At 46.5% G+C, this 23,712-nt stretch overlaps 1 protein-coding gene across 1 annotated transcript in view; it reads left to right on the forward strand.

The window, feature by feature from the left end:
* Positions 1-23,259, forward strand: part of fndc3ba (fibronectin type III domain containing 3Ba) — a 140,200-nt gene extending 116,941 nt beyond the window's left edge. The window contains exons 20-27 of the mRNA XM_056295944.1: positions 1-170; positions 1,062-1,175; positions 2,458-2,607; positions 6,508-6,785; positions 13,086-13,310; positions 20,188-20,354; positions 21,038-21,165; positions 22,637-23,259. The exon at positions 1-170 is cut by the window's left edge and continues 3 nt beyond it. Coding sequence (XP_056151919.1) covers positions 1-170; positions 1,062-1,175; positions 2,458-2,607; positions 6,508-6,785; positions 13,086-13,310; positions 20,188-20,354; positions 21,038-21,165; positions 22,637-22,948 — 1,544 coding nt within the window. The 3' untranslated portion in view covers positions 22,949-23,259. The remainder of the gene's footprint in view (positions 171-1,061; positions 1,176-2,457; positions 2,608-6,507; positions 6,786-13,085; positions 13,311-20,187; positions 20,355-21,037; positions 21,166-22,636) is intronic.
* The last annotated feature ends 453 nt before the right edge of the window (positions 23,260-23,712 follow it).

Genomic DNA, 23,712 nt, shown 5'->3' on the forward strand with positions numbered 1-23,712 from the left:
CTCCTCTCTCAGAAGGAGTGTGCGAGGAGTGTGTGTACAGTGTGGAAATGAGTGAGGGCGACGCCGAGCCGGCAGAAGTGTACCATGGGACGGAGCTGCAATGCACTGTGGGAAGCCTGCTACCAGGAGCCACCTACAGCTTCCGTCTTCGTGCCGCCAACGAAGCTGGGGTGAGACGTGCACATAGGCATTCATAGCACGCACAAAACAAAAACAACACACACTAAAGATGTGAGCAAGACCACAGAAAAGACAAGAAAAATACAGTCAACTGGTCATTTCCCCACTGGAGATGACATCCGGAAACTGGATAGCCGAACAAAATATCAAGAAATGACCCACTTCTTACACCAGCCCTGTCACTTGACATCCTCAGCGAGTCAAGCTCTAAACGGCTCTCCTGGCCATGAAATATAGACAGCACGTACAATAGAAACGTTCATTACAAGCAACAAATAGAAGAAAAAACAAGTCACCAAAGCTACAAAGTCTTCATTACTACCATACACACACCGACACACACACACACACACACTCACGCAGAGTCAGATGATATTAGAGCAGACTGCCCCAGACAGGCTAACAGATGGATGGTGTCTGGATGCATAAATGTTCCGCAGCATTTATCTGATTGGCTTGATCAGCCGGTCCGTGAGAACAGAGCCTGACACTCAGCGCCAGTTAGCACTCAAACTGTCTGACCGAGAAGCAAGTAGACACACACACACACACACACACACACACACACACACACACACACACACACACACACTCACACACACACAGAGGACACAAACACACATTTCGAGATTACATCCACATGCAGGATGTTCACACACGTGACACATAAAACACATGCCCACACTCTCACAGCACACACACACACTAAACCCTCACACAATCACACATGCACACTTTGTACATATAAGTGCACAAGCCTTTGTATGTTATATATACCTCTCAGCTAACTCCAAGCTCTGTGTGTGTGTGTGTGTGTGTGTGTGTGTGTGTGTGTGTGTGCGTGCGTGCGTGCATGCGCACATGCGCTTATATGCATCTAGTTTGGAGCATACTCTGAGGCAACAGAGGTGACGACTGCAGCGGGTCCTCCCGGCCAGTGTGGGGCGCCAGTCATCACTCTCACCAGCAACACCTGCCTAACGCTCAGCTGGGAGGTAGGCCAGGAAGACACGCCCATTTCGAGACAAATAGGGGGAAAGTGTCCTGCTCAAACTTTTTGTTTTCATCTTGGAGAAATATGCTAACTACCTGTTTTAGTATTGTTGGATTTTAAATGACTAAAAACCACCAGAGTTGCTCTAACTCGGGAACATTTTGAGAATTGATTTTGGCCTTAGTGGGACAAGTACAGTAAAATGTTATTTTACTCAAGTTGTTATGTCAAGAAGTATGTGGGAAATAATTGAGCTATTATTTGAAATTTCCTTTTTTTTTTTTATGGAAGAGTGAGCGGTGTTGTGGAGAGGGTATCCGCAACACAAGACATGGTAGTCTTCATGTGTAAAGTAAAACGGAGTCGGGAATTTGTATCCCACATGTTGGCAGTTTGATTGCCGCTTTCAAGAAGTATCAAATATATGTCAGCATCCTTGCATCCTTTATGCTATTGCTGTCTCAAGTACTGTTGACCGAGACGCTCGAGACATACTGCGTGTAATGGCAGCCCACTCCAACCCACTTGAAATAGCGAAGTAAATGTTTTTTCTCCTGTTGTGTTATTTCTGAGTACATTCTGTCCATCATCGTCTGCCATCTCAAATTGCCTCTTAAAGTCGCTCCTTCTCCCTTTTCTGATTGTTTTCATTCTTTCTTTTCTTTTGCTTTGCCGTCCTCGCCATACGGCTTGAGGTAACGCATTACTATTTTCATATGACTTCAAACTGTAGTATTGAGAGGCATCCCAGTGGCGTGGTGGGCTGTTGGCTGCCGTTATGGGGATTGTTGGTTCGAATCCCCATGTGGTCGGGCGTGCCTGCGGACACAATTGGTCATGTCTGTGGGTGGGAAGCGGGATTGCTGCACTAGCGCCGCCTCTGGTTGGTCGGGGCGCCTGTTCGGGGAAGGGAGGGGGAACTGGGGGGAATAGCGGGATCCTCCCGCGTGCTACGTTCCCCTGGCGAAATGCCTCACTGTCAGGTGAAAGGAGGCAGCTGGTGACTCCACATGTATCGGAGGAAGCATGTGGTAGTCTGCAGCCCTCCCCGGATCGGCAGAGGGGGTGGAGCAGAGATTGGGACGGCTCGGAAGAGTGGGGTAATTGGCCGGATACAGGTGGGGGGGGGCAAAACTGTAGTATTGAGTAAAATCCTGCAGTTTTTCAACCGCTGGTTTGCAAAAAGGAGGCATTTTAGATATGATGTAGTTCCTTAAAGGTAAACCAAAAGCCTTGAGCGGAGCGGTCTAAAAGATGGTGTGTCTGTCCCCTGTGTGTTGCAGAGCCCTGAGGGGTCTGGCGCCGACATCTCGGAGTACCGCCTGGAATGGGCCCGTGAGGAGGAGCCCATGGAGGTCATCTACTCTGGATCAGCCACACAGTGCGAACTGTCAGACCTGACGCCTGCCACGCTTTACTGCTGCAGGCTACAGGTACAGGAACACACTCTTCTTCTTTCTCACTCTCTCACCTCTCTCGCTCTCGCTCTCTCTTGCTCTCTCTCTCACTCACACATGCAGAATTCTACCAAGATTCAGAACTGACATGCAGAACTTTACCAGAATGACTGCGAGTGGTTTCCTCTCTTCACATATACAGCTTCTCTACGTAAAATTTCCCGATAGCGTTCATTCACACGGGACCTTACAGTGCCGTCTGTGTCGTTGCACCCTGTCTTTTATTTTCCCGTCCACGCTACAGCATCTCTCACTGGACCATGCCAGCTGCATGTTGAGTTTTATCCTCTGCCCTGGCTGAAAGTAGCTCTGATTTCTAGGTCAGCCCATTTCTCAGATATTTCTTAAACATGCCTTCGCCGGTTTCCAAATAAATCTCTCGCTTCCAACGGACGCCTGCCGTGAGCAAGTCGTGGATGCCTTTCTCGTGATTCACTCGCTCGCTCCTGGGAAAGCATTTTTAAAAAGGAGTAGTAGTGCTGGTAATTTGCTGGCTCGGCACCAAGTAGCATTTCCAGAAATCTTCTGGAATGATGATTGTTTGCACAAAAGCTGAATGATTCCCGAGTCGAGCACGTAAAGGGCTGCGGCAGCAAGCATCTGGACCCTCGCGCCACCTCCAGAAACGTGACTCGGTCTCGAGCTGGCAAGTTGTCCGCACGTTTCCGAAATATCGGCTCCCACTCGCGTTGTGACCAGGACAGGGAAAAGCTCGGGGAGATTTGCGGGTTGGGCTGCACGTGTGAAAGGGGTTTCCTCTGTCTCTCTCTCTCTCTCTCTCTCTCTCTCTCTCTCTCTCTCTCTCTCTCTCTCTCTCTCTCTCTCTCTCTCTCTCTCTCTCTCTCTCTCTCTCTCTCTCTATCTCTCTCTCTCTCTCTCTCTCTCTCTCTCTCTGTCTCTCTCACACTCACCAACTCACCGATCACCCACACAAGCACACATAAGCTTGGAGACATGAAGCTCACATAAGCACACCTAAGACACAAAGTTATCCCTGGTGCACAGTGTTTTAAAGCTCAAGTCTCCTACACCTACCTACTCTACCCACTCACTCACACACACACACACACACACACACACACACACACACACACACACACACACACAGACAGATTCACAAACATTCACACAAATGGTAAACAAAGGGACCGCATCAACCGCACAATAACGCCGCATAAATACACCACACGGACATGGATAGCAGTAAAATGTCAAGGGTAATTTGTTCTATTTATGCCCTCCTTTTTAATTTAAAGGATAAATAGAAGCTCATTATCTGTCCCCCTCGCGCTCGGTCGTGCACACACACACACACACACACACACACACACACACACACACATGCTCTGAATATACTCTGCTGGACAATAAATTTTACTAAATCATGTTTTATTATTGCAGTCTTTCTGGCCTCATTTATTTGGTTTAGAGGACAACAAGCGGTCATATGCCCCATTCTGGCCTTGAGTGCATATTCACCCGCATGTGTGTGTGTGTGTGTGTGTGTGTGTGTGTGTGTGTGTGTGTGTGTGTGTGTGTGTGTGTGTGTGTGTGTGTGTGCGCACGCGCGCGCACAATCACATGCGCTCTCTCATTCATCATTGGCACGTCATGGAAGGAATATGATGAACCCCTTCGGCGAGTTGGCCCTTGCTGGGTGATGGACTGGCTGCCATCATGCCGCTAAAAGCAGGTTTGCTCGAACTCTGAGTCACCTCAGACCATTCGTTGCAGCTCTGCCTCTCCAAAGCCTACACACAAAAAAAGGTCTTATTTAAACATCTGTCCGTTTGGTTTGAATTTGGAGTTACATACATGAGGTCCCTTTGGATTTACAAGGGTACTGAAGCAGCCAGGCACTTAAGGCGTAAGATACTCACAAAGCTCCTCAAAATGTGTTTGACAACTGAGGATAAATCAGTCTTAAAAGTGCTTATAGTATCCATGGATTTTCTCACTAGAAGCTCCAAGGTGATTATTTAAGAGATAAAAATCGCCGGTCGATGCCTCTTTGTATTTTGCCAAGTAGTGAAGACATTTCATCTTGAAAGGCCATTACATCTCGCCTGTTTGAGATGCTTTCAGTGACTCTCAGGTCTCCGCGGCTGACGGATAGCCTTTAGAATGGTTGCATCTTGTGCATGATATAAAAATCAACAGTGTACTCCGTGGTCTTGCAAATATCTTTTGATTCATGTAGATAAATACTGAAGTTCCTGCGCTGAAGAGTTTGCGCCACTCGAACGCGTGTGACAACACAAGCAAAGTAGAGTCGCGCCTCAGAAGAAGAGACGAGTGCTCCTTATGGTTTATTCGCACAAAGCATTTTAACTGGCGTGTGCTTAACATGGGTGTCCACGTTCCCTCGTTGGGTTAACAACAGGCCATTGAATTGATTGTCATGAGTAAAAAGCAGTTGATGTTACGATCAGTAGAGGCGGCTTGTAGGAGTGAAGGGGGGGATGAGGATGGTAGGCAAGGCAGAAAGAAGGTAGAGCGGCGATGGTGGACGGCTGAGCTGAGCAGGATGCTGGATGGGGGGGTGGCGTGGCTGGCTGAGGATAAACTCGGGAGTTTAAAGGGCGTCCGTGTGTGGCGTGGCGGTCTATTCCGTTGCTTACCAACACAGGAGTCACCGGTTCGAATCCCCGTGTTGCCTCCGGCTTCGTCGGGCAGCCATACAGACACGATTGGCCGTGTCTGCGGGTGGGAAGCCGAATGTGAGTATGTGTCCTGGTCGCTGCGCTAGCGCCTCTTGTGGTCGGTTGGGGGCGCCTGTTCACGGGCTGGGGGGAATAGCGTGATCCTCCCATGTGCTACGTCTCCCTGGTGAAACTTCTCGCTGTCAAGGTGAAAATAAGCGGCTGGCGACTCCGCATGTGTCAGAGGAGGCATGTGGTAGTCTGCAGCCCTCCCCGGATCGGCAGAGGAGGTGGAGCAGTGACCGGGATGGCTCGGAATAGTTGGGTAAATTGGCTGGGTAGAATTGGAGAGAAAAGGGGGGGGGCCCCGGGGTTAATTAAGCCAGCAGGCGGGTAGGGGGACCGGGGAATAGTGATCCTGTAAGCACAAGGAAACACAGTACATACAGGTAACGCAAACAGCACAACATAATAACTGAATATTGTGTTGCATGATGGGAGCGAAAGACTACTGCTGTGGTTGAAACTACAACCTGGTGATGAGTGGATGGAGAGCCCGAGTAGATACACTGTTGAGTTGATGGAAGGCAGGTGTGCAGGGAGTGCCAAGGAAGGACCCCCCCCCCAACACACACACACACACATATACACACTGCAACACAGACGGGGGGAAATAGGAGACACCGGGGAAAAGGATAACACAAGGGAAATAAAGGACCGTGACTGTTGAGGAGCATTTGATTAAGGACTGTTGAGCTGAAGAGAGATGCATTGTCACCCATCTTGGGAAATGGACCTGTGTTCTTTCACATCTTATTCCTATTTGTCCACCCTTACTGATTTCTTGTCCCGCTTCCTTCCCCCATCTTATTTTTCACCTCTGCATCAATTGGTCTTGCTCCTTGTTTTTTTTTTCGTTTTGTTTTACTCAATCTCATCCTCTATTTATTTGTGTTTGTTTTTCATTCTTTTCTTTCTTGTCTGTTATCTTACTTACTCTATCTCTGTCCATCATCTTCCTCTCTCATCTCTCATTGCCTCATTTGTCTCTCTTCCCCCTGTCTCTACGCCACCTTTTCATCATATCTCTATCTCTCTGCCCTTCCCTTCCCTTCCCTTTTTTACTTTATGTCATCTCCTATTTTTATATATATATATATATATATATATTTGGTGTCTCATCGCTCCATCTCAAACCTCCCTCCATTACTCTCTCCCTCTCATGGGAAATCAGGCAGTGAACCAGGCGGGTGCCGGGCCTTACAGTGAGCAGGTCAACTTCCAGACCCCCGCCACCAATCCGGACCCAGTCTCCTCCCTTTCCCTGCTGGACCACACCCCATCAGAGTCAGATTACTCCCCCTCCACCTGCCTTTTCCTGAAGTGGGAGGAGCCCAACACCAACGGGGCAGAGATCACCTCCTACGTCATCACCGTGGATGACCAGACCATCACCGTGGAGTCGGGCACAGATCACCTTGTCACGGGCCTGCAGCCAGACAGCGAGTACAGGTACACACACCTCTCAGACACACACAGTTGCGTACATGTATAGACGGGCCCTCTAAAGGCGCTCTCTTGGACGGATGTGTGTGCACACATCATTGGGCTTTTGTGTGGCGTTCATATTACCTTCTAAAACCGTATGCCCAGCACGACGTGGCATGAGAGACGCGAGGGGCTGCAAGTCAGAGCTGAGCTTGCCTCAACCTGTTTTAGTTCTCCAATGATGTGGCGAAGCATCAACCAATCATAACCACACAAAAAATCACAATTCATCGTTTCGTGTCCTACGTGTGTTAACATTACTTTTTATGCAAAAACAAACTGTATTCTTAAATAGTTCATGGTGGACAAGCCCGTGATGACGTCATCCACATCAACGAGCACTGAAGCGCCACTTTAAGGGCAGCTTGGCAGCAATGTCACTTGTCACCCTTGTCTGCTTGTTGGATCTGTCAGCCGTAATGTGAGCACGCCGTTACTCTGAACGTATGCATGTCTGTACTGTGAATGTGTGGTGGCCTAGGTAATACTCATAAGTCTGCACAGAACCCAGCAGGATCTGGACAAGTAGAGTGTAATTAATAGTCTAATTAATAGGGCTTCCTTGAGACCGTTATTTATGTATTGGTTTATCTCACTGTATCTTTCCAAAGACCAATAAATTGTTAAGAAGTGATATTTATGTTAGGCTGTAAATTCAGGCATGGTCTGTGTCTGCATCCATGCAGTGACTATTAATAATTTATAATAAATGATAATAATAATAATTTGAATAATTTAAATAACAATTAAACCCATAGATAAAATAAATAATGATAATAATAATAACTTAATAATTAAACCCATAGATTAAATAAATAATAATAATCATAATAATTTAAATAATATTTATATACATAAATTAAATTAATAGTATTTTTATTCTAATAACAACAGTAATAATAAAAATTCAATAATGATATAACAATAAATTAAATAATTAATTATTTAATACCAGTTTGATAACAGTACTATAATAAATGATAACAATAATTTTTATAAATATTTATAATGACTGTGCAATGCCGCTGGGTGTAAGTGTTGTGAAGTGTGCGGTAGAAATAATGTCCGGCCCTCTTTCACTGGCGCAGCAGTAAACAGGTACTTGTTAGTCGGCCTCGCCGGCAGCCTGTGTGCATGTGTATGTATGTTGGGGTCTGTGATATGTTGTGTGTGGAGTGTGTTTGTGTCAGCGTGAGAGAGAGAGATCCTGTGTGACTACGTGCCTGCGAGATTGAAGGATTTCTTGGAAGTCGGTGAAAAGGGGAGGGTAGATGTGTTTGTGTATGTGTGTGGTTGTGTGCGTGCATGCATGTTGTGTGTCTGTACACAAAGCCGGGAGATGTGTGACTGGGTGATTACACGCCATTGTTTTCATTCTGAGGTTGTTTTTGTCGCTGTGTCACTCTGCTCTTCTACATAATAGCTGTTACTGAGAGAGGAACAGTGTGTGCATTAGTTTGTGTATTAATACTTGTGTGTGTGCGTGTGCGTGTGTGTGTGTGTGTGTGTGTGTGCTGATGACAAAAATTCTGATTATTTAAAAGGCATGGGCCCTTTGAATGGTACTATTCATACTTGGTGTGTGTTGTTTTTGTTGAGGACTGCCGTTATAGTTGTTTGCTCTGTTTCCAAAACATTGTGTGTGTCTGCATGTGTGTTTTGTGTGTGCTAGTGTTCACAGTATCTGGTGTTTTCTTTCAGATTAACTGCATTAATTCATAACAAGGCTTCTCAGTTGTTTCTTCCTTTGCATTATTGTCTTGGACAAAAAATGGGAAACAAAGATGGTGAAATGTAAACGACTTATTTTCTGTTAATCGGCAGTTGTTGCTGATGGTAGGAATGAAAAAAATATATCAATAATAATGATGATAGTTAATAATAATAATGATAATTAATAATAAGCAGACATTTTGGTGTTTTCAGCATGTTTTACTTGTTAGTTTATATGTCAATTTTAATTACACTTTAAGCCCTCAGTACTGAACCGAAACTGTTTCTAGTATTGAAAATAAGTTTCTGCATCAGTGTGATAATCCACTTAAAAAGGGGGATTTTCCTCCCCAATTGTACTTGGCCAATTACCCCACTCTTCTGAGTCGTCCCGGTCGCTGCTCCACCCCCTCTGCTGACCCGGGGAGGGCTGCAGACTACCGCATGCCTCCTCCGATACATGTGGAGTCGCCAGCCGCTTCTTTTCACCTGACAGTGAGGAGTTTCGCCAGGGGGACGTAGCGCGTGGGTGGATCACACTATTGCTCCCAGTTCCCCCTCCCCCCTGAACAGACACCCCGACCAACCAGAGGAGGTGCTAGTGCAGCGACCAGGACACATACCCACATCCGGCTTCCCACCTGCAGACACGGCCAACTGTGTCTGTAGGGATGCCCAATCAAGCCGGAGGACACGGAGATTCAAACCAGCGATCCCCGTGTTGGTAGGCAACGGAATAGACCACTATGTTACCCGGACGCCCCGTGAAGACATTTTTCCCTCTTTGGAGATGAATGCTCTCAACACATGATACATCACAGGCTCATTGAAGGCTTCAGTGCTGCTTGGTGCACATCACACCATCAAACCCACAAGAGCATTGTCAGTGTCAGACACTGAAGGACCACGTCATTTCATTTACTAAGTACCAGCAATTAAAGGTCACAGCACATCAGAGTTAAATGTTAAGCGCTTTGCATACCTAAAACCACGCAATTTGGCTTCTGGCTGAAAATATAAAATACAAAGGAGCCTGACAATGCAGGAAAGTCACACAATTGATTAGAAATAATCCTTGTGTCAAAAAGAACACAAAGAATGTGTCACACTTTTAGTTGTTTTTTTCCCCCAAGAGGGACTATCCATATGCAGGTAAATTGCCAGATTGCAGCCCAGATATGTTATTCAGAGCAACTTACAGTTACGTACATTACAACAACCAATTAGAAAGGTCAGCATCTTGCTCAAGCACGCTTCACAAACAGGAATATGGCTGCTTAAGGCCCCCCCCCCTTTTCTCCCAACTGTATCCGGCTAATTACCCCACTCTTCCGAGCCATCCCAGTCGCCGATCCGGGGAGGGCTGCAGACTACCACATGCCTCCTCCCAAACATGTGGAGTCGCCAGCCGCTTCTTTTCACCTGACAGTGAAGGGTTTCACCAGGGGCATGTAGCACGTGGGAGGATCACGCTATTCCCCCCAGTTCCCCCTCCCCCCTGAACAGGCACCCCAACTGACCAGAGGAGGCGCTAGTGCAGCGACCAGGACACATACCCACATCCGGCTTCCCACCTACAGACACAGCCAGTTGTGTCTGTAGGGATGCCAGACCAAGCCGGAGGTATCACAGGGATTCGAACCTATGATTCCCGTGTTGGTAGGCAACTTTCTTTGTTTTAACCCTTATTTACCCAGGTTTGTACGCTGAGCACGTGTGCACCTTTTCAGCAACGCCCTGCTACACATTCCCACCTGGGAGCTGCCCAGTGCAACCACAGTCTTCACTGGTGGCCACTGAGCCACTCCACTGGAGTAATTGGCTTGGGAGTTATGTGCCTTGCTCAAGGGCACATCTGCCGTGGGTATTGAGGAAGGGGACAGCGCTGTTCATTCACCCCACCCACATTTTCCTGCTGGTGTGGGGATCGAGCTGGCAACCTTCCGGTCACAAGCCTGCTTCTCTAACCTTTAGGCCACGGCTGCCCAGATCTTTGTCCCTTTTGGTTAGAAGTAGTGCAGGGCGATGTGGAGAAATATATTATCACAATAATCAAAGGGTATGGGCACCCCAGTGGCTCACCTGGTAGAGCATGTCTCACATATCAAGGCTGAGTCCTGACCACAGCAGCCTGGGCTCGAATCCGGCCCGGCCCGGCCTGGCCCCTTTGCTGCATGTCATCTCTGCCTTTCCTGTCTGTCTCTACTGCCGCTATCAAATAAAGCAGAAAATTCGAAAAAATAAAATAAATAAATCACCAAAGGGTACATATTGCGATATCTGCTTCTTTTTCTTTCGGCTTGTTCCCTGCTTACGTTAGCAAAAAAGAAAAAAGGGAAAAAAGCATATTAATCCAACTGAGGTTTATCACATCGAACTATTTGTAAAGTGTAATGTCAAATCAAAACTACTTCCCAAATAATACTCCCTTCAAATATTTCAGACCTCATTTTGTGAGAAACTTCAAGTCATGGATTTTCATTATCATAGACAACGAGGTTGTGTATTACAATAAGACGATATCCAAAATGAATCCCAATGCAATACCATTTAAAGACAATTAAAGATAATACTGAATTATTGCCCAGCTCTAGTTACATGACACCATCTTTTACCACAAGTTCGACTGCTAACGTCAGAGAAGCAATGAAATCTCCAGTGCACTGAACATTAGTGGTGCTTCATGAAGGCCTCGGAAGCTTTGTTTGGTATAAAATTATTTGAAATTAATTAATAGCTTCAAGCTAACTTTGAAAATACACCGTGGAACAGATGACATAACTTGGAAGGATGCTTTGTGTGTGTGTGTGTGGGGGGGGGTAGCCATCTCTGGTGTGGCCACAGAGACTCAGACTCAAAGTTTATTTTCTCCTCTTTTTGCATAAAAGTTAATTTCTCTGCGTGTGGTAAAGGTGGGTTTAAAGAGCCCTAAAGTGATCTAATTATCTGATATGAAAAATTCCTAATTTCCTTCCACTTTTCGCTAAACTTATGCTGAATTCACCTCCGATGCCTCTTGTTTCTAGCTCTTTGTCCCACTCTTGCATCTTTTTTTGGTTATAATTTATTTCTGTAGTAGATTGATAGAGGCTGCCCTTTGTCTCGCATGTTCATTTGGCTTTGTGATTATAATGAAAGGCTACGGGTGGAGTGTCAGGCGGTAAATGTCAGATGGCTGGATACTCTAGCAGAAGCCCCTGATACTGATGCTAGCCCGCTAATGAGCCGTCGATAGAAAGAGGAGGGGGAACAGGAGCAGGCGTTGGCAGGTAGGTTGAGTCGGAGGAGGGGGGTTTCCTAGAAAGAGAATAGCAGGGAAGTATGAAAAAAATCAGCCCTTGTTAATGAGTTGGTGTTGTGTGGGTGTGGTCCATGGATGTGCGTGGTTGTTTTTAGAGAGGGAAGGGACATGGTGGACCTCTCGTGGCCCTCTCCACTCGACGTGTAGCCGTAGATATTGATTGCATCTTCTACTACTCCCCCCTTTTAATACAGTTGATCTTATTCAGAGAGTGAGCTTTTGTGTAATGTTTGTAATGTTTGTGTATGATGTAAACATTCATGTATCGAATTGATTTTCTTTATGCTAGCAGTGTGCACAGCAAGCAGTAGGACAGCTCTTGCCATATCTCCAACTGTAGGTCTGACATAAGTTAAGGTGGTCCTGTTCGAGCAGTGCAGTGGTGTCCAGTCATTTTCCTTACATCGTTGGCGGTGACTCGGGGTCGAGTATGACCGTCCTCCCTCTGGGTCCCTCTGGGTCCTCAGGTGGGCGTAGAGGCCGATCCTGGAGCCGCATAATCGCAGGACGCCTGTGCATGACAGTGTTTTACGTGGAGTGGCTGATGCGCCTGCAGCCACCACACAGTCCTTGGCAAGGGGTGGCTAGAGTCCAATGGCATGGAGAACCAAGATGATTGGGGACCATTCTCTGATGCAGCTTTCATCCACCTTCACTGCCATTGTGACCTGGAGACATCTTCCACCACTTTCACCAGTTGAGGTCTTTGTTGGATCGCGCTTCATCTGGAACCTCCCCCTTGACCTGTCCACCTTGGGAGACCCTACCAGCAGCCAAGCTCCGGACAGCATAGCTCTTGGGATCATTGGTACACGCAAGCTTCTCCACCATGGCAAAGTGGCGATTGAGGAGAAGTTCATTACAACCCAACACCACACCGCCTGATTTTACTAACTGATCCTCCCTCGTCTGGTTGAAAGTATGTTAATCAGTGAAATCAGCTGGTGTAGTGTTGGGTTGGAATGAAAACCATCATGCACACGGCCCTCTGTGGCACGTGATAGGTACCACTGTAGTAGTGCACATAAAATTGTAATGATAACGCTACCAAGGCTCATTAAAGGACCTAAGGTAACAGCGAAGGTAACATCAGCGTTGCCTCTGCACTGAAAATCTCTCCGCCATTCCACCGTTATGTGTGCTAACACACAGAGGCATACATTCAAGTATGCTTCCCGTTAATTTCCCTGTATATGTGCATCCACATTTGAACCAAACCCTCATATCCTATTCCTCTCTCTCCTTTGCAGTGTGCAGATCCAGGCGGTGAATGCCATTGGCTCGAGCCCGCTGAGCCAGCCCCTCCAGGTGAGGACACGCCCCCTCCCCCCCAGCCCGCCGCCTCTGGAATGCCCGGCGGCCGGCCCCCAGAGTCTGAAGCTGAAGTGGGGCGAGAACGCCAGCAACACGCACACACGTGCCCTGCTCACAGACGACATGGTGTACACACTACAGATGGAGGACAAGAACCACAGGTAAAGTACAAACTGTACAACGCTCCCTATACACTTTGCAGTTGGCTTTCTGTTAACTGCACCAGGAAGTGTTCAAAAGCCAAAGTGATACCCCCTCATCATCACATGATGCAGAATATGTGCACAAAACATGGCATGAAAAGGATTAGAATGCTTTTTTTTTTTCTATCTTTGAGAATTAGTCGTCGTCACGGTGGCTGCTGTTGATGTTTTCATTCTGGTTGTCAGGTTTATTGGAGTTTGCCCTTGCATAAATGAAAGCGAATGCATCCATCAAATTTTCAAAAGCATGAGTTGCCTAAGAATGGGTTTGAGCGCAGGGACAGCCAGGAGGGGCTGGAGGTCTTCAGTGGATATTATTATCTAAGTGAAACCTTGGCCATCCCAGGAGACTGAACCCTGGGAAGTTTCAGCCGAAGGACGTGTTCTCTAAACCTGCAGACCACCCTGCCGACCAATTCATTAAGACTGCTCAACCCCCAGGTTGTCAATACAGCCGCTCAGGACTCAGAAAGTCAATAGACATACAAACACACACTCTCTCTCTCTGTTACTCTCTTGACCACATTCTCTCTCTCGCTCTCTCTCTCTCTCTCTCTCTCATAAACATTCACATACACGCACACACACACACACAGGAGCAAAAGCTGAGCAGCTTGATGGAGGGAGAGTTTGTAGGTGCACATGCATGGATGTATGCATGCCCGCGGGTGTATGTGTGCTGTAACCAGCTGTACCTGGGAGTAGTCACGATGGTCATCTGAGGCAGGTCTGAATAGAGCATCCGAGCAATCAGTCCCTCCATTTACCAGACTGAGATGAGAGCGATGGGAAGAGCTATCGCGTTAGTCATACAGAGGGAGGGAGAGAGTAGGATGCTTTTAATGTTGTTAGAATGAGGAGAGGCTTTGACACTGAAATAGAAAATAGAGGGAAAGGGAGAGAGAGAGCGGTGGGAGTGATATGTAGTGGTAGAAAACAGATGTGAAGAGCCACTCTTTCTGCTGTTCTGCCCACCTGTTATATTGATTGTGATCACTGCCTGTTGCCCAACCCCTCCCCCCCTCGCTTTCTCGCCTTCCCTCACCCCCTCTGTCATACTTATTGGATTATATTAAAGTTTGGCTGGTACCAAGTTGGCACCTTGGCACTCACGGAATGGTCGAGAGTGCAGCGAGCCTCAGATGTGACGCTAACCATCAGGCTGTGATCTGTTCGTGGCCCCTACACACACACACACACACACACACACACACACACACACACACACACACACACACACACACAGGATGAACTGGTCGTCACATACTTAGCACGTATTTTCCTACCTTGTAACCGCCACCCTTCCAGTATTTTCAAAAGCTGAAAATCAAAAAAGTCGTTTGAAAATATCAAATTAGAGGTCTCCATGCGGATGATTTACTCCTGCAACAGAACAGCTCTCTCTGCTTTGTGTCGAACCTTCAAGTCTCGTTCTGTGCATTAATTACCCCCACCCGCTGTCCCGCTCATCTCCCCAGAGAAATGGTGTGAGTGGAAAAAAAGAAGAAGAAAATAAACCCTCATAAGCCACGTAATTAACTGAATTGCTTCATAATGGCAGGGTTTGATGCCTGACTCCTCTGATCTAATTGCTGCTTCTTAAGCTAGCGGTGGTTTTTTTTCTCCCCCCTCCAGGATGTTTAGGTGAACTTAGCGTGCATTAGGATGCTTTTAGCTGGGGGATGACAGGCACCGCTCATGTCTGGCCCTCGAACGGCTGGATCAGCATAGGAATGGATTTAACTGGCCCGCAGGTCCGCCAGTCTCACACCCTCCTCCTCCTCCTCTTCCTCCCTTTTACCTTCCTTTTACCCCCCTTTTACCTTCCTTTTGTCCCTCCCCTGCTCTCTCGGCACACCTAATTGGAGGAAATTACCTGGAATTTTATTAATGTTCAGATTGGCATGGCGATCACGTACTCGGTGACTTATAGGCGTGTATGCTGGGGAGATGGAAACGGGGCATCGGATGAAGATAAAGTAGTAGAAGATGCGAAATATTGACTCCACCCCCCCCCTGCAACTCTCTGCTGAGTAAACAAACGTATCTTGTGGCATATCTTGTTTATTGTAATTAAATTGGTTTGCCAATAACCTTCACAGTGTCGTTGTGTAAAACCCAGTGGCATTACTGAGTCTCTCTGACAGTGTCTGGCTTGCCTCGCCGTCTTTTTGCCAGTTGTGTTTGTACCCATCTGTATTGGTTTCCCTCTCTTTTCCCCCCTCTCCTTTTTTCTGTATCACCCCCCCCCCAACACACACACACACACACACTGCCTGGTTGTGTAAGTTAATCCGTCATTGGCAGCGTGACATCTCAAATGAGTGCCTCATCTTTCAATCGTTAATTCCGTTAATTGCATGCACAAGTCTCTCAAAGCAGAACAGGCTCTTTTCTTTTTTTGCCTAATTCTAAAGTGTGTGTGTCTGTGTGTGTGTGTGTGTGTGTGTATAGCGATTTTTTTTCAGAAACCGTCAATGGTGTTGATGAAAGTGCTCGAGGAATGAGGAGCAGAATATTAAGGCAGATGTAGGGAAAGACTATAATTCGTAGCGGTACAAGCCTGCTTCGTACGTCACACACTCGTCAGCTGCCAAGAAAACGTTTGAACATTTTTGAAAAAATAACGTATTATTTTTTCAAAAATATTCAAATGTTTTCTATCCTCCCGTTGGTTGCTGTGCATCAGTACTACCTACCACCATTAGTTGTAATTTTTCAAACGTTTTCTGACCCCCCCCCCCACATTGGTTGCTGTGCACCATAACTAGGGGGCGTGACATGGGGGGCAACATAGTATTTATTGGCTGTGTGTTTTTTCTTTGTTGTTTAACCACGTTGGCAGCTGGTGACTGCGTGACACACGAAACAAGCTTGTTCTGCTATGTATTAAAGTTTTTGTCCTACATCTATCTTTATATATATATATATATATGTGTGTGTGTGTGTATATATATGTGTGTGTATATATATGTGTGTGTGTGTATATGTATGTATGTGGATATATATATATATATATAACTTTGTTAAAAGAAACACTCAATGGTAGGGAAAGTACTCAACAATGTGTATACATACATGTGTATGTGTGTGTGTGTGTGTATATATATATATGTGTGTGTGTGTGTGTGTGTGTATGTACATGTATATGTGTGTGAGTGTATTATATATATATATGTATATATATGTAATTATATGTATGCTTTGTAAGATTACATAATCTAATTTAATTGTGTCGAGATGATTTGGCTATGAACCTTTGTAATGAACAGAGGTATTAATGCCACATTTACAGTCAACGATCCCTTCCAATTTTTTTTAATCTCTGAAAAATGTGAGTATTTTACCAGTCTGTTTAGATGGCAAAGCTGCTGCTTTGGACTCAACACCCCCCCCCTCTCTCTCGCTCTCTCACTCTCTGTCTCTCTCCCTCCCTCTCTCTGTCTGTGTGTGTCTCTTGTCTCCGTCTCTGTCTCTCAACAGTTTAATTTCTCAAGCTTATCTTGCTAAATACAGACACATGGCTCTGGCTTCTGCCTTTCCTCTTTCTTGTCCTCTTTTGACATCCTTATGCTGTTGCTCTGTTGTTGCCCTTTGAAGCAAGCTGTTTTTTTATTATTGTTGTTGTTGATGATGATGATGTTGTTGTTGTTGGAGCTGTTGGGATTTTTTTTTCCTTTTTTTTTTTTTTTGCTCTTCACATTGGCCTTGTTGCCGTTACCCAGAATGTTCTCTGGCCGGAGGAGTACATGGGCACCATGGCAACTCAGGCAGCACAAAGAAGACTCCAGCTTTGTAAAACCAAGGATTTGTGTGGTAGAATCCTTCAGGTGTTGATGCTTTTACCTGGTTTAGTAGCAGGGGCACAGTTCAGTGTTGGAAACATCACACTCCCTCAGCTGCTCTGTGTATAAAACATGGTGCAGAGGCCATGATTTAGAAGAATCGTCCATCCATCCATCCATCCATCCATCCATCCATCCATCCAAATACACCTTTACATCTGTGCTCCTAACCACCCACCTGTCCATCTTTTCATCCATCCATCCATCCATTCATCTTTACGCTTGTATACCTAACCATCCACCTGTCCAGCTTTTGATCCATTTATCATTCATCCATCCATCCGGTCCACATTCTCCTTTCACAATGACAACCTGGACATACTCGTACACAGTCTGTCCATCCATCCACCCATGCATCCATTTTTATGATGAATGAGTTCATCTGATGTTAATGAGGTGTAGAAATAAACAGATAACAGCAGCAACTCATCCTAATGTCCCTAGCCACCCACTTCCCCCATCTCCTCGTCAATGCTGGCTGGTGTAATTTGTGTGCAATTTGGTCCTCTCCCAAAAAAGTTGTTTATTTCGTGTAACGGGGTGTGTGTGTGTGTGTGTGTGTGAGAGAGAGATGGGGAGGGGGGGGTGATATTAATTTTTATGACCTGGTTTTCGCCTCCGCTTCGCCAGAATGCCATCTTAATTCATAATTAGGGAGGACCCCAAATACACACACACACACAAACACACACACACACGTTTTTGTCCATCTTTCTTTGTCAGTTGAGATACGGATCATTAACGTTGCCCTTTAGTATTCTTAAAGAGAAACAATCTCAGTTTTCCACATGATCTCTGTGTGTAGATTGTGGGTTTAATATGTCCCATAGCTGCCGTCACACTGAGCCGTCTTCTGTAACTGTGCAGAAGCCATTTCGACACTGACGTCACCAGCAAACAAACGGTGACTCACTGTCTTCCCTGTATGGCATTTGGCGGCATCCGCTACAGCAGCTGTATGTAGTGCTGTTATTCACATCTTCTTATACAATGTGACCTGTTCTGGACGTAGACCACCATAGGCAGCAGCAAACCAGGAAGTAAGGTTTGCAGTTTTCTCATTCATGGATTATATCGGTCCAGTGACGACACGGACAAACTGTTTTCGGTACAATTTCAGCTCTTGTTTCAGAGATACACAGCAGACGGCTCAGTGGTACTGCTGAATTTGGGGGCCGGCATGACTCAGGAGGTAGAGCGGCTCATCTAGTAATCGGAAGGTCGCTGGTTCGAGCCCCAGCTCCTCCAAAGAGCATGTCGAAATGTCCTTGAGCAAGACACCAAACCCGTAACTGCTCCTGATGAGCAGGTTTGCGCCTTGCATGGCAGCCTCCACCATCAGTGTGTGTGTGTGTATGAATGGGTGAATGTGAGGCATTGTAAAGCACTTTGAGTTGTCGGTAGACTAGAAAAGCACTTTAAAAATGCAGTCCATGTACCATTTTTACCATTTTAGTTTTGTTGTCGAGTCCAAGCGAGACCGAAGCTTGTCGAGTCCAGCAGAACGCCAGCTGGGCTACAACTTACAACGTAAAGACTGACACCAGATCAGTGTTAGTCCAATTAAACACTATGACTGGGATTTTAGTCCGCCATCATAGTATAGGTCAAAATTTCCTCACACTGTTATTTATATAGACACCCCCCCCCCACCCAGGAAGGAATGTTTCAGATTACAGTTCCCAATGTTTCAGAGATTTTAATAAAGCTTGGAAAAAAAATAGATTGCATTTTATTGATATCCTCAGGGGAAGTTTGATCTTTAGAAATAAAAAGTAAATTAAATTCATGTACTTGACTGGTCTTGGAAAAATTATCGAGAGTCCTCTCCGTCCTGAGTCTTCATGCTGAAGCCAGAAGTGAGACGGGGACTTTCAAATTGTAGACTCGACGAGTCCATACTCAAATACTGCTACCTTGGCGCTACGGCTGCTAATTGAATATCATCCCTGTGCCAGAAATGGAGAGCTAATGCTGAAAATAGTGTTTTGTTTCCCTTTTACAGCAGGTGTGTGTGTGTGTGCATTTCCTGCTCAGCAGTGAGGAGATCTAACAACACCATAAATCAGAAAAACTCATTACTTCGAAAGTATACCGCTAGATAAGATATCACCTCGCTCCCTCACTTTCCTCATTTTCTCCTTTACACTCCTTTTTCTCTTCCTTCATGCACCCTGTCTCTCCATCCCCCCTTGAATCTTTCCCTTCGATGTTGACTCTACTCTTTGTCTTGTCCTCCTCTCAATTCTTGACACTCTTCGGCCCTCCTCCGGCCTCCGCCTACGTCTTCCTCTCATTGCCTTCAACTCCTTTTGCATTTTCTTATTCGCTTTCCTTCCTCTCTTCCACGACTTCCGTCTCAGTGCAGCTGAACTTGTTCGTATCTTGCTGCGACCTCATAGCTGAAATAAATCACCCTCTTCTATCCAAAATCTCCATTCCTCACCTCATTTCTCACCTGTCCTCCTGTCAGTCCAGCCATCCACAAAACTTCTTTATGTTTTGTTTTGTTTTAGCTTTGCCTTCATCCATCTCTCCCAAGTATCGAGTTAAATTTAGCCACCTCTCTCTCTCTCTCTCTCTCTCTCTCTCTCTCTCTCTCTCTCTCTCTCTCTCTCTCTCTCTCTCTCTCTCTCTCACTGCACCAGCCTGCCTGTCTCCTGTCAAGGTCTTCCCATCACCACACTCCTTCTTCTGTCTTGTTTTCAAATGTCCAAGCTTGATTTGCGCCTTTCATGTTGTAGCTGTTTGTTGTTTGATTTCATTGCCGTGCCACCTTGGGCGTCCATGTCTGTACACACTTACTGAATTACATAACGAAGCCTGTAGGTGTTGAATCGCTGTCCTTCTCTCTCTCTCTCTCTCTCTCTCTCTCTCTCTCTCTCTCTCTCTCTCTCTCTCTCTCTCTCTCTCTGTGTGTGTGTGATTTGATTTTCTGACCTTAACTCACGCTAAAATTCCTATTCAACCGTCTTTGCCCCTCTGTGTAGGTTTGTGACCATCTACCGCGGTCCCAGCCACACCTACAAGGTCCAGCGGCTGACTGAATCCAGCAGCTACAGTTTCAGAATACAGGCCATCAGCGACGCAGGGGAGGGGCCCTTCTCTGACACACACACCTTCTACACCACCAAGTCTGTACCCCCCACACTCAAAGGTAAGTGGACGTGGACTCCAGAAGTGTTTGTGTGAGGCAGAGAGACAGACAGACAGGCAGACAGACAGACAGATAGAGAGAGACATAGCAAGAGAGACACACACACACACACACACACACACACACACACACAGAGACAGAGGCACAGAGAGAGAGACAGAGACACACAGAGAGAGCGAGACAGAGAGAGAGAGACACACACACACACAGAGCAAGAGACAGAGACACAGAGTGAGCGAGACAGACACAGAGAGAGAGACACACACACACACACACATAGAGAGAGAGAGACGGAGACACAGAGAGAGGGAGAGACACCGAGAGAGAGGGAGAGCAAGAGAGAGAGACGGAGACACAGAGAGAGAGCGAGACAGAGAAAGAGAGACAGACAGAGAGAGAGAGGTAAAGGAGGAAGAAGAGCATTTTAGTGCAGTGCAGTTGCCTTATAGGCAGATGAGAAGCTGTACTCGGACCGTGTGTTTTGTAATAGGCGTTATCAGTATGTGGTCTCGTTGTGTAGTTTTAATCCGTGCTCCTTTGCATATGAGTGTCAAAGTGACTGTTGAATATCATAATATCTGCTGTTTTTTATGATCTTATTATTATTTGTATTTTTTTTATATTACTTAAAAGTGTGGTCTTGTGTGATCCCCTTAAAGCTCTGATCCCACGCTTTTCTATAGCTCCCAGAGTGCACCAGCTTGAGGGGAACACGTGCGAGATCACATGGGAGACCATCCCACCGATGAGAGGAGACCCCATCAGCTACGTGCTTCAGGTGCTGGTTGGACGCGAGTCGGAGTACAAGCAGGTTTGTATTGCACACACGCAAAAAAAGCAGGCGGCAGCGGTGCTGAGAATTAAGTGTTTTGCTGGTGTGTGTGGCTCTGCTTCATTTAACAACCTCATTCTGATTTTGCAAAAATGAATGTGGGTGCCAGGAGGTTTTTTTTTTTCCCCCTCCTCATCTTCCTGAACAGCAGGGAACGAGACAAATTGGGCTTGTAGTGGTGAGGAATGTAAAATAGTCCCCCCCCCCCTGTCGTCCTCGAACAGAGACACATAGTTGCACATTTGCATGCAAAAGCACTTCAGCATGACACACACACACACAAATCTGAAAGTCAACAAGTCTGGCACACCATTCACCAGTGATGCAATATTCTGAATCCAGAAGCACTTTGTAGAGCAAGCTGTGGTTATTGAACGGTATTGAAGGGTTTTTAATGAAAATGACTTTGCCGACATGACGTGACATTTAAAAAGTTTAGGCCGTGGCTGGAACTGAAAGAGCCGGATCGCTCGGCACTGGATGTGGACCAGTGGACTGTGAATCATAAGACATTTGTCTCCCACTCTTTTTTCCCCCTCTGTTGTTGATTTGCTCTCATTGATCAGCCTGCGCGTGTGTGTGTGGGGGGGGGGGTTGGGGTACAGAAACTGTCAGATGGAGAATAGAAGTAAACTTCTTCTTTCCTCGTCTCCTCCAGTGGAGTGCTGCCCCTACAGGTGCTCTTGTTTTTTCCCCGGACACCATCACTGGCGGTTCAGTGGGAGGTCTGCTCCTAGACCAGTGTTGAGAAAGTTGTGGTTCGGGCACAGAGAATATCTCCTCAGGGACTCGTCTGTACTGACTGTCTGAGGAGAGACGTGAAAAAAACAACCTGTTTATTTATAATCTTTATTTGTATTTGTGCATCGTCTACAAGCCAACGCTTAAGGCTCCGCTGCATAACAGACATGGCATTAGAACATCCCGTCTCTAGGGCATCTGGGTAGCATAGCAGTCTATTCCCGTTGCCCGCCAACACGGGGATCGCCAGTTCGAATCCCCGTGTTAACTCCGGCTTGGTTGGGCATCCCTACAGACGCAATTGGCCGTGTCTGCAGGTGGGAAGCCGGATGTGGGTGTGTGTCCTGGTTGCTGCACTAGCGCCTCCTCTGGTCGATCTGGACACCTGTTCAAGGGGGGGAGCGTGATCCTCCACGCGCTACGTCCCCCTGGCGAAACCCCTCACTGTCAGGTGAAAAGAAGCGGCTGGCGACTCCACGTGTATCGGAGGAGGCATGTGGTAGTCTGCAGCCCTCCCCGGATCGGCGGAGGGGGCAGAGCAGTGACCGGGACGGCTCGGAAAAGTGGGGTAATTGGCCGAATACAATTGGGAGGGGGGGTAAAAAAAAACTACGGCTTTGAGGAATGAATTGTTGGTTTCTTCCATCGCCACACTGTGAAACTCTGTGCCCTCTGTCTGCCCCCCCCTCTCCTCTTCCTCCTCCGCCAGGTGTTCAAGGGAGAGGAAGGTGCGTTCCAGTTCCCCGGTCTCCAGAGCAACACAGACTACCGTTTCCGCGTGGGCACCTGCCGTCGTTGCCAGGACACCTGCCAGGAACTGTGCGGGCCGCTGAGCCCCTCCTCCCTGTTCACGCTGCGCCGCCAGGAGACGGTGTCATCGGGGGAGCTGTGCGCCATGGAGGCGGGCAAAGGGGCGGGCCTCATCTCCAGCGACGAGCGCTTCGCGGCGCTGATTGTGTGCGTGTTCGCAGGCTTCTCCATCCTTATCGCCTGCCTGCTGCAGTACTTCTTCATGAAGTGAGGGAATTTTCACCATAGGATAGAAAAGAGAATCAAAAAAAAAAAACACAAGAGAGAAACTCGAAAAGAAAAAAAAACAACAACAAACAAAACAACGGAAAAAAAGAAAAAGAAGAAGAAGCAAAGCAACAGCAAACATCTGCGAAAAGAACCGGATGAAATCAAAAAACACACACACACACAGACCAACACTTGAGAAGTACTTCTAACGCTACATACGTTTTTGTAGTCCAAGTATCAATTCGGGCTTTCCTCGCCTTGTTCCTCCTGTATCCCCCCCCCCCCCCCCCCTCTATCTCTCGGTTTTGTCCCTTTTCTCACGATGTCTCTGTTGTCTTTGTTTTCGTCGTCTGTCCCTTTCGTTAAAGGATTCATGTCGAGGGAAGCCTCGTCTTAGCCGTACCTCGGTCTGGGAAAGCACGCTGATAATCAAGCCTTAAAAATAGCTGTGAGCAAAGCAGTTGCTCTTCAGACTGACTTGCATGTTTTATTTTGTATCTTTTTAAAACATTTGATTAGAGAACGTGTATATTTCTTGATGGTCATTGCCTTACTTTTTTCTTTTTCTTTTTTTTTTAATTATTATTTTTTTGGTTGTATTTCAATGTTTAATTTGCTTTTCTTTTTTTTTTCTCTTTTTTTTTTTGCTGCAGTCTTTATTCATCCAGCCATATTCCAATGTAGGCCTTTAAAAGCTTTAGCCGTTCATACCTTATTACAAAGTCCAGTACCTTTCTGCTGACCCTAGGTCAGCCCCTACAATCT

Source organism: Lampris incognitus, chromosome 16, assembly GCF_029633865.1.
Source record: "Lampris incognitus isolate fLamInc1 chromosome 16, fLamInc1.hap2, whole genome shotgun sequence".
Classification (NCBI taxonomy): domain Eukaryota; kingdom Metazoa; phylum Chordata; class Actinopteri; order Lampriformes; family Lampridae; genus Lampris; species Lampris incognitus.